This window comes from Lissotriton vulgaris, chromosome 9, assembly GCF_964263255.1.
Source record: "Lissotriton vulgaris chromosome 9, aLisVul1.2, whole genome shotgun sequence".
NCBI lineage: Eukaryota > Metazoa > Chordata > Amphibia > Caudata > Salamandridae > Lissotriton > Lissotriton vulgaris.
In genome coordinates, this window is record NC_141697.1 from 131427935 (window position 1) to 131441639 (window position 13705).

General features: G+C 45.2%; 1 protein-coding gene across 1 annotated transcript in view; it reads right to left on the bottom strand.

Moving 5' to 3' along the window:
* LOC147689710 (deubiquitinase DESI2-like) overlaps positions 1 to 7938 on the bottom strand; it is a 304893-nt gene extending 296955 nt beyond the window's left edge. The window contains exon 1 of the mRNA XM_086937190.1: positions 7503 to 7938. Coding sequence (XP_086793316.1) covers positions 7503 to 7541 — 39 coding nt within the window. The 5' untranslated portion in view covers positions 7542 to 7938. The remainder of the gene's footprint in view (positions 1 to 7502) is intronic.
* Between the last annotated feature and the right edge of the window lie 5767 nt (positions 7939 to 13705).

The following is a 13705-nucleotide window of genomic DNA, read 5'->3' on the forward strand; positions in this document are numbered from 1 at the left end:
TGGTTGTAGCTTCTAGTGGGGGCCCCACAACAGATCTATTCTTAAATATGATATGTGGACATGCGAGAAACCCATGTCCTCTCTCTTGGGGGTTTATTTCTTACCAAATGTCTTAGGAGACCCAGTTCCAGTGTTTTTTAAACATGGCTCTTGAAGGTATCTGTCTATCCTGAGTTTCCTCTGGTTCTAAGCTGATGGCTTGTGGACACATTAGTTCTATCCAGTCCCACTCTCTTACCTTCTCAAACATGAGTTTCTAGCCCTCTTTTGGTGCATATGCAGGTAGAATGTCTATTTCTCTTTCCCTGAAGGTCCCTGTCACATACACAAACCTCCCCTCCATGGAGTTCAGTCCTCCACTGAGTATGGAAGACCTCTCTGTTCTTTAACATCTTTTTAAACCCCGGAATATATATATTTGCCACAGTCAAGGGAAGAATTAGTTGATTTAAGTAACTCTCTGGAACCCATGGCCACTTCAGACATGGGGCGTAATGACCAATGTCCCAGATTGATAACAACTTTCAGTGAGAATGAGCGGAAAATCAGGTCTATTGTCAATAAGAACTGGGCAATAGTACTAACTGATCCTGTTTTGAGAATGAGTTTGCCCCAAAGTCCGACTATAACATTCAGCAGAGCGAAGAGCATGGGTTCTATGTTTCATCCAACCAGTCCTGAAATTAGAACTAATTCTAACTGGTTAAAACCCAAATCGGGTTTTTATAAATGTTCCACGTGTCGTGCTTGTAGATTTGGGGTTAACAAAACTGACTATCAAACCCCCTTTTGCCCAACACCTCACAGAATATTGGGTAACTATAATTGCAAGACTGACTTCGCAGTCTATGTTCTCACGTGCACCTGTGGTCTCAATTATATTGGGAGTAGTAAGCTACAGGTGCACGTGAGAATATTACAGCATTTACGCGCACTTTTGCACAGTGATCCTAGTTATCCTGTGGCGCGCCATTTCAAGCAGGTGCACGAGAACAACTTAACCTGTTTGCAGTATTTTGTGGTGTCCTCTGCTCCGAAACAGCGTAAAGGGGGCAATAGAGAGTTATTGCTCAGACGATTAGAAACAAAGTTCATTCTCGATTTCGATTGCAAGTGTCCTAATGGACTTAACAATACGGAAGATATGTACACTTGTCTATAAGACTCAATATCTCTGTTCTTTGTTCTAAATATTGCATGTATCAAAAGCTTAAATGACGATCTGATTTTGACAATTCTGTTTACTATATGTATTTTAAAATTTGCCTTTTATAGATTTTGGGTTTCTTTTTGTTCAATATACAGGGATAGTTGGTAATATTACACCTTGCTTATTTGCACTAATGCCAGGGATGTGTACAATAGTTTATATATAGAGATGTGGATGATTTTTGTACTGAGCATATGTTTCTTGGTTCGATACTATATCTGTAATCTCGTGTTATAATCTATTTGTCTGCCTTGGTATTTCAACGTTATCTCTTTTTTGAGATCTTATCCTGCACTATTCTTTCCACATAATAATGATTGCTGCTATGCTCAATTTTGTACATCCTTTAAATAATTTTCATGAATGGAGTAAGTTTTTTGCATTTAAGCAGAAGGCATTGTATATGGATTTATCCAGGAATGTTTTTAGTCTATCAAGATTTTATGGTAAATCGTGGTTGGAAATATGTCAACAACTTAATAATATAAAAGTGATATGGCATCTGTATAAAATAAATCCCCTTTTTTTGTTTATATATTTGTACATATAAAAGGAACGATGTCATTTCTATCGGGTAGTAAAGATTATGTTATGAATTTTTATAAAATTTGCAAATCGAAATTGAGCCCCTTTTGAATGTGAAATACATACATTTGAAATCATTGTAGATAGCGATTTTAATATTGCACAATAGCATGTGAAATTACCTATCTGCAATAGCTATTATTTCCTAAGTCTGTTTTCCAGTTCCATGTTAACTTACTGACCACGTGACTAGAGTAGGATGGGGCATATAATTTAAAAATGGCTACAACCAAACCAGTCTCTATGTGATCAAGGGCTCTCGAGCCCGAAACGCGTCATCTGTCGATTGCTGACTTGGATATTTATGGTTGAATAAAGAACATCTTGCCTGATAAAAAGAGGTTCGCTTCTCCTTCTTCGCCGCCGAGGCTTTGGTGGAAGTGGTCGGAGTATTTGCTTGATATATATATATATATATATATATATATATGTATATGACCAAGGGCCCTCGGGCCCGAAACGCGTCATGCTGTTTGTTGCCTCACCTGCACAATAAACAATTAACCTGATGTCAGATCCTGTGGTCCGTGTCTCTCTCTTCGTGCTTTGCCGATCCTGGAGGATAGAAAGCAGCGTGTGTGGAGACATTCTGTGCATATATGTATATATATACATACATATGAAAGCTCTCTCCCTCCCGGTCCCGGGTGGAAATAAGGACAGCACACACAGGAATTCTCGTTGGTAGCAACTTTACTCGCACAGACGCGTTTCGGAAGCCACGCTTCCTTCCTCAATGTTTGTTACACCGCAATGCGCGATCAGGCGCCATTTTATTTCAAAATACACAAGCAACTCACGTTGGTAAGCATAGAGAGGGGACTGACGCGTGAGCGCCATCTTGCTAGTGCATGTAATTCTTACAGTAGCATGACTGAGATTAAACAACACATTCATTTAGTGGTTGCTAATGTTAATAAACATTTGAAAAACCTCACATATTTACAACGAGGAATTTACAGCGTAATATTGCCGTGGATCGGCAAGTAACCCTCTCCTTAATACGGTGGGCAATGGACTGTGATCTCGCCGTGGATCGGCTTGTGGCAACACGGAGGTTGCCATTTAAGTTTCCATTGGCCCCGTATACAAATTTATACCAATCAGTGTTGCATGATTAATTCCAAAATATTAAAAAAGTTGCAAAATATTGAACAATAATCCAGAAATTACCAAAAATACTAGAGAATTATCAAGTACGTGGTGCAGTATTAGTGAAAAACTCTCAATTCATTCTAAAGCACCTAATAACCATTGGTCACAGAAAAACACATATTACAGAAACCATAATCAATTAGCTGTAATTACTTTGATGTCCATACTTGAAATACTGCATTGCTGGCATTTAGCTCCCCAAATGCACAGTCTATGTATATATATATACATACAAATATATATATATACATAGACTGTGCACCAAGTAGGCCGAAACGTTATGCTGCCGTGGTGTGCTGATGAATAAAGGAAACTCACCTGCACTCTGGGTCTTCCGTGTTCTTTCCTGTGTGGGGTCGGTTATTGGAGACTGTCGCAGTGAAAAGTGCAGTGCGGATACAAATATATATATATACATATATATATTACCTACTGGCGATAGCCAGTATGTATATATAGTTAGGAACTAGCTACCATAGGAAATCCGCAACATTCTATTGGTAATAACCTTGGCCCCGGTTGAGAAATTTGCGCGTAATTTTCCAAAATTTAGGCCAGCTCCGCTCCGCTCCTTCCCTGGAAGTTTCAGGGGGATTCGTCATGCGGGGGCCGAGAAAAAAGGGGGGTCCCAAAACGTGTTTTCCCCATGTTAATTTCCGTAGGACGAATAGACAAGGCTACAGCCCGAAACGCTGAACGGAATTATACCAAACTTTGCTAAATTGTAGGGACTGGTACGCAGAAGTGCCTTTTCTATATTTGGTGAAAATTACTCCAGTGGTTTTTGCGAAAATTAGGTTAAAAAACACATATATATCTATATGCGCGCTTCCAGCGCTTACGGGTATGCGTACCGGGGAGCGCACCCGGCCGCCACGGAAGTGCGCGAGCCGAAACCTGATCGGCTCTCGGGTGTCTGTCAACATTCTAAACAGTCCGGAGAGTCCGCCATCTCGTGTCTCGGTAGAATCGAGACACAAGAGGTGAAAATAAAAAGGGGGAAATGATTATAAGGGGGCAGGGTAGACACCCCCTGATCCCCTAGGTTTTCTGAGGGGGGCCTAGAAGGACCCTGTGGTGCCAAAAAACTATTTTTTTTTTGTGGAAATTTTCGCGGGGTAAGCGCTGGGTGCGTTCCTATGTACGCTTACAGGTACGCGTACCCTGAGCGTACCACGAGGAAAAACAGAATTTTTTTTATTTTTGGGCCTCGGGGTCCTTGTGGAACCCCCTGAGCAGGCCTAGGGGGTCAGGGGGCTTCTACCCTGCCCCCTTTCCGTGTTTTGCACCTTTGTTTCACTGCTTTCTTGTGCCTTGGTTCTACAGATTCAAAACAAAGGATGCTACAAGGGATTTATTTTTAAATTATTCAGTCTGAGTTGTGAGTTGTACCACAGTAACACACTCAATAGTATCCACAGGATAACGTTCTTGTTGTATATAGATAAATTAATTAATGGAAGGTAAAAAGTAAAACAGAGCAGAGGGATTTATATTTCAAAAAGTCTTTACTGAAAACAAGTTTTGGGAGATAGATACACAAATTAATTTTAGCAAGGAATCATGAACAAAGATTAGCAAAGTTTTATCTATAGTTCATGACTAAACACATCAGCTCCTATTTAGTGAAGAAAGACAACCCAAATTAATCAATAAAATGTGGTTGTAAATTCGTGTTATAAAACAACATTAGAGGAGTTGATGGAATGTCGACGTTTCGGTCTTGGTTGCAGATGTCAAGAAGACCAACATCAGGACGATGTCTATTCAATTGCTGAAGAAAGTACTCCCTTAGGGTTTGAAAGATTAGACCTCCTTAGTCGGTCTGCGAAAATCTGGATAACTTCAATTGAATTCTTAACAATAAGGAGATGAAAACCGCCTCAGTTGGTCGTGCAAGGTGAGGTGAAACACCATGTATTTGGAGCGCAGTTCGAATCTGAACGTTTTGTGGAAAAAGGGTCGGTCGGCAAAGCAGTGTATCGTGACTCGTTCACCTGTTGGTTCTACAGAGGCACAAGATGGCTGCCAACACTTCCTGGTTTGGAGTGTTGACAGACAGTGGCAGCCAATCAGCAAAAGTGCCCAAAGCTGTGCTTTCACTTTAATGGCAACCACGCCCCTTTCTATAGACGCAGTTTGTTTAAAGAAAGGCTCTCCGCCACCACTAAAGTGAAAGTGTGCTATCGGGCGCTTTTACAACAAAAAAAGCATGTGGTTGTCAAGTTGGCCCTATTAGTACTAAAAATTTTAAAGCGAGTGCTGTGCTGAAACGGTAGCGCAGTGCCCGGAGGCAAAATGGGCACCCTTGCAAGAAAGTATTTCATATCTGCAACAGGAGAAAATCATTAAAGGAAATAGTGCTCACAGACTTAGATAAAACAGACCGTGTAACAACACAAGTAAAAAGTCCAGTCCTCATGTGAGGTTACAAATGCAGACAAGGCAGTACTAAGGAGGGACTACTAAGCCAATTCATGAATCAAAAGCAGCCATTTAGAAACAACAGGAGCCAACTGAAACAAGCATTACAAATGCAATGGGTCTCGCATTTTTTGTGAGTTAGAGCAATTAGCATAGCTCAACAGCTACCAGACAGAAATTTCCACTTTGCAGGTGCCGAACAGAGCATCGCTCAGTGAAACAAACTGAAAGCCTAAAATGATGTTGATAGCCTAGAAAATAAAATGGCATATCAGTATGACCAGGAGGAACCACAAACGTATTATTGGGATGGCCAACGCAAGCAAACAAAATTAGTGAAATTGCCTGGGTGTCACCCAAGCACGCAAAGGTAGGAGAATCAGACCCAATGCACCAATAAAAACCCTGTATTTCTCTGTGTAGTCCTAAGATATGTGTCTATATGACAGTTCTATTATAAGCTGGTGCAATTTATTACTCTTTCTGTACACTCTGACAACTGCCTGTATTTATGAAACCATGTCGCCTTGCTATATATTCTTAGTGCTCTTTGATGAAGAAGCTGATGTAATGCCCCATTATGCCTGTTTTCTTACCCTGAAAATGTTAATAATAAAGTTAAAAAAAAAACAAAAAAAAATGTATTTCTAAATGGCACATCAATGAACAAATAGAAATTCATGGGCATGCCGAAAGCCAATAGAGGAGATAACAACAGGTCTTGCAGACAGCGCATGCATGCTGCCTAAGCTCGCCCTACAAATGGGCTGAAAATGGGTGGAGCTTCAAGTTCATACCTGAATACAGCATGCCTCGCAGAGCAGCGCCTGCACTGCCCAGGGTCGACCTAAAAATTGGACTGGGTAAGCTACTCGCAAATACAAGTGGGAGATATGAGGGCTCTGGAGCAGCCGGGCAGGTGGCAAGGGAGTTCCACCGATTTCAAGTTCAACCAGTGAGTCGTAATACAGGTATGCGTAAAGCAAACGTCCACCACAGGTATCCTGAAGTTGAATAACACAGGTTTATTGTTACCGAGATGTTATTCATTTTGGCACTGAATAATAGATGTTTATTGTTACCCAGATGTTAATTATCTTGGCACTGAATAACAGATGTTTGTTACCCAGATGTTATTCGTCTTGGTGCTGAATTACAGATGTGTATTGTTACCCAGATGTTATTCACCTTGGTGTTGAATAACAGATGTTTGTTGTTACCCAAATGTTGTTCACCATGGCGCTGTATTACAGATGTGTTTTGTTATCCAAATGTTATTTACCTTGGCGCTGAATTACAGATGTGTATTGTTACCCATATGTTTTTCACCTTGGCACTGAATTACATACATTTATTATTACCCTGATGTTGTGCATCCTGGCGCTGAATTACAGATCTTTATTTTGCCCAAATGTTTTATTTTATCAACCTCAGAAGGATGAAACGCTGAGAGGACCATTTGAGTTTAACCTCTTACTATGAAGTCATGCGCAGACTCCTAGGATGGATGAATTAATAAACGTAGTCACCAGCTGCAGATCAGTGAACAAGTCACTCACTGCTGAATATGTGGACATAATCTGCACACCTGAGGATTCGAATCACCCAGATCAATTCAGCCTTCTCGGAGCTGGAGAAAAAGCTCATTAAACCGAGTAATACTCAGCACTGCTCGGTAGGGCCATGCTCTGGTGACCCGGTTTCCCTTTCTGTGTCATATGTACGAGGTGATAAGTCCTGGCGTGAGAAGACTTTATGTGACAACCGGCTCAAGGCTTGACACAATAGGCAGTCACTCAGTAGGAGGAGAGAGAGAGAGAGGGAAAACAAGCAGGAGAGAAAGAAACGGACAGGAAATGATAGGTGGTCTAAGAAAGAGGTTCCAATTGGAATCAGGAGTTCGTGCTCCAGTCCAGGGCCTCAATTTTGATTCGACAGCCCATTGCATGCCAGGAAGTAGAACCCCCTGGCCGAAATGGGCTAGCGAAAACTGCATGTCCCAGAATGCCATGGTCTGACGCTTAAAAGGAAGGTTGGACTGACAGCATGACATAGAATCAACCAGCAGTTATAGGAGCACAACAAAAAACATGGCATAGTCCACACACGAACCGGAAGTCGCACTTACCATGTCATACACGTTTAAAATCACCGGTTCATTGGCCATGGTGAGTCTCGGCAGCACCTAAATTCCACGTCAGCTGGGTAGGGAGTCCCCGGGAGTAGCTGCACCCCCAGCTGCATAGACGTAATGTTTCTGTTCGGTCCCAGGAGGTGGTGAGAACATGTACGGTCGCACGCCCCTCCCTTCCAAAGTAAAAGCGGGGTTCAAGGCTGCAGCTCCAGCGTGGGCGTGCTTGAATCCAGGGTAGCCATCACCCCCAACCCCGGAGGCCAGCCTTGGGGCAACGAGGAAGGCAAGGAGGGCCACCTGCCTAGAGAGGAGAGAGCGCGGGAAGGACGCACTCGAACCGGGGGCATGGAAGAGAGACAGGTCATGTGTGAGCGGGCACAGGCTTCAACGCTGCGTCTCCTCTGCGGCGCGGGGTTTACCCCCGTGCACCGCTTCAATCAGCAGTTCCTATTAACCAGCATCAACCACTTCCGGCTTGGACAGGTGTTTGCTGTCTTGAAAAATACCGCCGCTAAACTGCGCCCGGGCACGCCAGGCCCCCGCTGTTCTTCCGGAGGTGAATGTTGGCATGAAAGGTCACCCGTGCAGCCGACTGTCCGTGGCTGCCCTGGTGAGCGCGGGATGTTGATGGCAGGAACTGGTCGGACTGGTGCCCACTGGAAGTCCTTTGCGGTCCAGAAAATAAAAAGGTGTCACTGATGACCGGAGTTTTGTTGAGGTCCCTCGTATTGTTGAAGGGGGTCTTTGTGGTGGGGGGATGAGGGTGGGGGCAGATGTGCAACAGAGATCAGCGCAGGACAAGCGGATGTGTCTGGCGCCTAGAGGTCTGTTCTAGTGCAACGTGGATCATTCTTGGGAGTAGCTGTGCGTGCTGGAGAGCTGTCGGTCGGACTTTGGTGCAGGTGACGGTAATGTCTCTGCCCCTAGGGCGCTGGGGTGTCTTTGGTGGCTGGGGCCTGTTCACGTGCAGTGGTCCGTCCTGGGAGAACGGGTGGCTGCGGTCGTTGGAGGGCTGATGATGTCTGTGCGGTTACCTGGGCTGGAGGGGTGTCCCAGTAGGTCAAGGCACGGCAGCCGAGGCCTCCTTTTCCTGGAGTGATGTGGGGGTATGGATGCATGCATTCAAGGGAGTGGTGTTGGCTGTGGTGTTGTAGAGATGATTGGGTGAACGCCGGCGCATGCGAATGATGTATCTGGGAAATGAAGGTATTGAGGTGGAGTGGTTCTGCTGCCTTATTCTTGCTGGAGAGTAGTCTCGTGAGCACGCCGGGGCATGGATGTGTGTGGAATTAGTGAAGTGCAGGGGGAGTGGGGGTGAGATGTGAGTTTGAAGCTAGTAACGTTCAGGGGTGGTGCAGAGTGGTGCCGACTGTTGTTGCTGGGAAGTTTCTCTGGGAGCACACCAGTGCAAGATGTGTGTGTGTGAGAGAGAGAGATAGAATCTGGTAAAGTGCAGGGATGCTCCTGTCTGTTGTTGCAGGGAGTAATTTTGTGAGCACACCAGTGCAGGGCGTCTGTGCGAAGTGCAGTGGCGGTACTGCCTGCTGTTGCTGAGGAGCTATTTTGTGAGCACAGCAGTGCAAGAGATGTGTGTGTGTGTGTGTGTGTGTGTGTGAAGCTTGTGAGGTGCAGGGATTCAGCTGCCTGGTCTTTTGGGGAGCTATTTGCAAAGCACACTAGTGTAGGGAATGTGTTTGAAGTTGGTGAGGTGCAGTGGCGGTGCTGCCTGCTATTTTGGGGAGATGTTTTGTGACAACACCAGTGCAAGATATGTGTGTGTCTGTGAAGCTGGTGGGATGCTGCTGTCTGTTGCTTGTGGGAGTTATTTACGGAGCACACCAGTGCTGGGGATATGTCTGAAGCTCGTGAAGTGCTGGGATGGTGTTGCCTGGTGTGGCTGGAGTTATTTGAAGAGCACACCACTGCAGGGGAAGATAATGCATGTGTAGCTGGTGCAGTGCTGGCCCAGTGCTGCCCAGTGCTGCCTGTGGTTTCGGGGGGAGTTCTTTTGGGGTACACCAGTGCAGGGAAAGTATGGGAAGCCGGCGAGGTGCAGGGGCGCTGCTACCTGTCGTTGCTGGGGATTATTTTGGGAGCACAGCAGTGCAGGAGAAGTTTATTTATGGGAAGCCGGTGACGTGCGGGTGTTCAGTGGTGGTGCCTGTGTTGGCTGTGCAGCTGTTGGTGTATTTTCGTCCAAGGAATGGGGATGTTTGTGACTCCCAGTGAGATGCCAATTTTCAGTGATGTTCTGTTCAGGGGTTGCTGTGTGGAGCTGCTTGTGGTGGGTTTCAGTACAGGGAGTACTATTGCCTGTGGTGCCTGGAGGTCGGTGTGGTGCAGAGGTGGGTGTTTGAAGGGGGAATGGTGCACTGTCTGTCCGCACAGGGAATGTCTCTTTCCTGGAGAGATGTCGGGGTTGCAGTTCAGTCCGGATACTGCTGGTGTTGCTGTGGAGCCGTCGAGGTGCCCTGTGTTCAGCTCTGGTGAAGGCTGCAGTGGTGCCCGGTGAGCTGCAGCCGAGGTCAGCGCACCGAATCCTGGCAGGGAGCTGTCCGGGTGCTGAAGTTGTGCTCCGGGTTGCTGCCGGAGGCCGTGCGGCTGCGGTGCAGCGCATCCACTCTGAGGAGCAGAGTGCCTCAGACCTGCACTGCCCCAGGATGCTCCATCGCTGCACCTGGCGCTGTCCTTGGTGCTGGAACGCCTTCCTCACCGGGGAACAGGTTCAGAGTGGGGGCTACAATCCACCAGCCCTACCTCCATCCATGCGCACTCCATGCACCTCTCATAGCCCAGCACCTGCTTCACACGGCGCCAGATGTGCCCACGCACGTCCGGTAAATGAGGTCCCCGTCTCTGTAAATACTTGTAGACACCGCAGGCAGTTTCCGGACTGCCACGGGCCGGGGATCCCTGTAGCTTGGCAGACCCCCTTCTCCTCCTCCCTCCGGATGGTGTGCGCTTTCTCCTCCTGGGGGGGATTCTGCAAATTCGGGGAGCGGTGAGGACCACTCCGAATGAAAGCCAGCTGCCCCTACTGGTGATGGAGGGGAGGGGCCTGGGGTACCAGGAAGGGAACCAATGACCTCATCTGAATAAGGGGCGGGAGCTGGGCGCGCGCCAGCCTGCAGCCAACCAGGGCTGAATGAAGGATGCAGGGAGCGCGGTTACATCAGCGCAGCATCGCCGGTCCTGGAGAGGAAGCACGGAAGCTGCAGGGAAAGCAGTGCTCGAGCCCGCAGCGGCATCCGCGTGCTGTATCAGAGAAGTCAGCCAAAGCAAAACTGCAAATACAGCTCAGAATGACTAACGCAAGCTGACCAGAGCACGGACATGTCCTGAGTGAAGCACGTGCATAAACCTTAAAATTACACACACCGCCACAAGAGTAGGTATCTATCACTCAAAAGCAGACACATACACATTCACACAACCACACATCCATACACTTGTTTTTCACAAAAACGGCACACACACAAAACAGGCAGTCACACGCACGTATTTCCTCTCTTTTTTTGCCCAAACACGAACTAAGTTTTCACACACTCGCATATTTTCCAAATAAAGTCATACAGGAAGCGCGTGCAGGCGCTTCGACACACACAATGACAAACAACGCAAAATTCATATATTTAATACACAAATGCACGACCTTGTAACACTGGACATATGGATTATATACGTGTAACGCCTTGCACCAGCAGATCCCACTCCTTTTACTTCTTCCCGCCCTGAAATTAGTCACAGTGCATGACAAGTCAACGGCAACCATCAAAGCAACAAACCCAAACTCCTATTGACGACGAATCGTAGGTGGGATCACAAGTTGCCTCTAGGCGCTGACCACATCACACTCAGCCGATCATGTTTCCTGACATGTAGGTTGGCTTGTCATAAAGGCCATCTGATGCATCAATGCACATGGCTGGCTCAAATCAAGAGTGATTAGTAAAGAAACATGAAAATGTTCATTATTATTGGCGATAAACACATTTTAATACTTATATATTTACTAAGGAGGTCATTTTAGAACTGGACAAAAACTAAGGAGGAGACAAAGGTTTATTGCTTCACACAAGGGGTTATGGTTTGTAATTCAGTTTATGGTACCAGGTAAATTTCAGCATCAGTGTGGCTGCCTGAATGCATTACAAGAAGCATGTGGCTCTTTTCAGAAAAGCATCTAAAGGGGCAAAACATCCATAGGATCATCCATTGCCTTCCTTAAAGGTTTCAGTTTGGGTCAAAGAAGTTCTGGAGACCCAAAAACTCAGGATAAACTTACATCTTAAGGTAGATATTTAGAAAACAACCCAGACTGGATGGGCGGCATAGAGATTTAAAAGTCTGCTTTCAAACCAGGATATTGAGTTTCTATTTCATATACTGGGTGTTTTAAAAAGAGAATATTATATTTCATTTATGTAAACAATGTAACAAATAGAAGTGGGAATTTCTGGTGCTTTTTGCACGCCTCTTCTTTCGAGACCTTGAGCATGTCAGTGGGAAGGAAGACTCCATGATTTGTTTTCCGGGTTGTCTTGAGTGGAGGGACAAGGCACATACGTAGGTGCATTTTGGGGTTTCTGGCCTTCACACTCCTCTCCTAATATTGCTGTGACAACAACGGCAGCCTGCATCCAGTGTGTTTTTGGGAATATACCACTGAAATGCGAGTAAATGTAGCACTATATATTAATATATATATATATATGTGTGTGTGTGTGTATGTGTGTGTGTGTGTGTGTACATCACCTACTGTAAGGTAGGTAGGTATAGTTACTTCCATAGGAAAAGCGTTTTTTGATTTGCTAATAACTTGACAAATCTTTGTGAAATTTTCCAAAATGTTGCATTTCTTAGGTCAGCTCTTATCTTGAAAGTTTTGGGGTGATTCGTCAGGGGGGCTGAGAAAAAAAGGTGGGCCCAAAACGCAATTTCCCCATGTTAATTTCCATAGAAACTGTGCGACGAGCTACAGCTCGATACTGCTGAAAGGAATTACCCCAAATTTGGCAAAAAGATAGAGCTTGGTTCAGAAAGCGACCTTTTTTTTAATGGTGTAAATTCGTTCAGTTGTTTTTGAGAAATTCAAAAAATAAGGCAAAAAAAATTAATTTCCCATTGGAAACTTTGTGCAAGGCTATATCTGAAACTACTGAACGGGATTACCCCAAATTTGGCACAAAGGTAGTGCGTGGGTCAGAAAGTGAACTTTTTAAAAAATGGTGTAAATCAGTTCAGTACTTGCTGATACATTAGAAAGAAAAAAGTTTCAATATCTGGACTGAGCCTAAGTCCTGTGCACAAGCTTCACTGTAATTAGCTGCCAACACTCCAAACCAGGAAGTGTTGGCAGCCATCTTGTGGCTCAGTAGAAGCGAGTCGCTAGAAAACAGAGAAACAAAGGTAGAAAACATGAGAAGGGGGCAGGGTAGAAACACCCTGAGCCCCAAGGCCTGGTCAGGGAGTCCCAGAAGGACGTCCAGGGCCCAAACAAATTCCCTAAAAAAATTGGCGTAATCCACACTGGGATCGCGGGTTCCCGTGTTTTATTTTAATGAGACCCCGGGGCGGGTAGGTCCCGGGGGCATTTCTTAAAAAATAATAGCGGGGGCTTGCTGGGGCTGCGGGTGCCCGCTAAGGTCCCCGCAGTCTCGGGGATTCAGTCATGTTGGGAGGGGGGTTGCGCGGCCCTTCTCCTGGAGCTCTCCATCTGCATATAACTTTGGCGTCGTTTGACGATTCTTTACGACATTTTCCAAAAAGTTTCTCTTTTTTGATCAGCTCCCATCTTGAAATTTTAGGGGTCATTGTTCAAGGGGAGGCCGAGAAAAAAGGGGGGGTGAAAACGTGTTTTCTCAATGGTTGAGAACTCTGTTTATTTAGACCGTAGACTTTAAACACAAAAAGATCTCGTAAGCAAATAAAACCATACAATTCCTTAAAACTAGCTTAGCTTAATACATATGTTAAAACAGTCCGGTATCCACCTTCTCCTCCAATAGCATCAACCTTTTCAATATTATGTACACAATTAAATAATTAAAATAGCATAACATCATTAAACAGCAGTACCATTAATACTCTAATTTAGAAGGGGTACATCCACATCCTTTCCCCAGTAGCAGCAATAATTTAAAACCATTGGATCTATAAAATGTTCTTTAGGCTTAGATGTTTATATTCTCGGAATA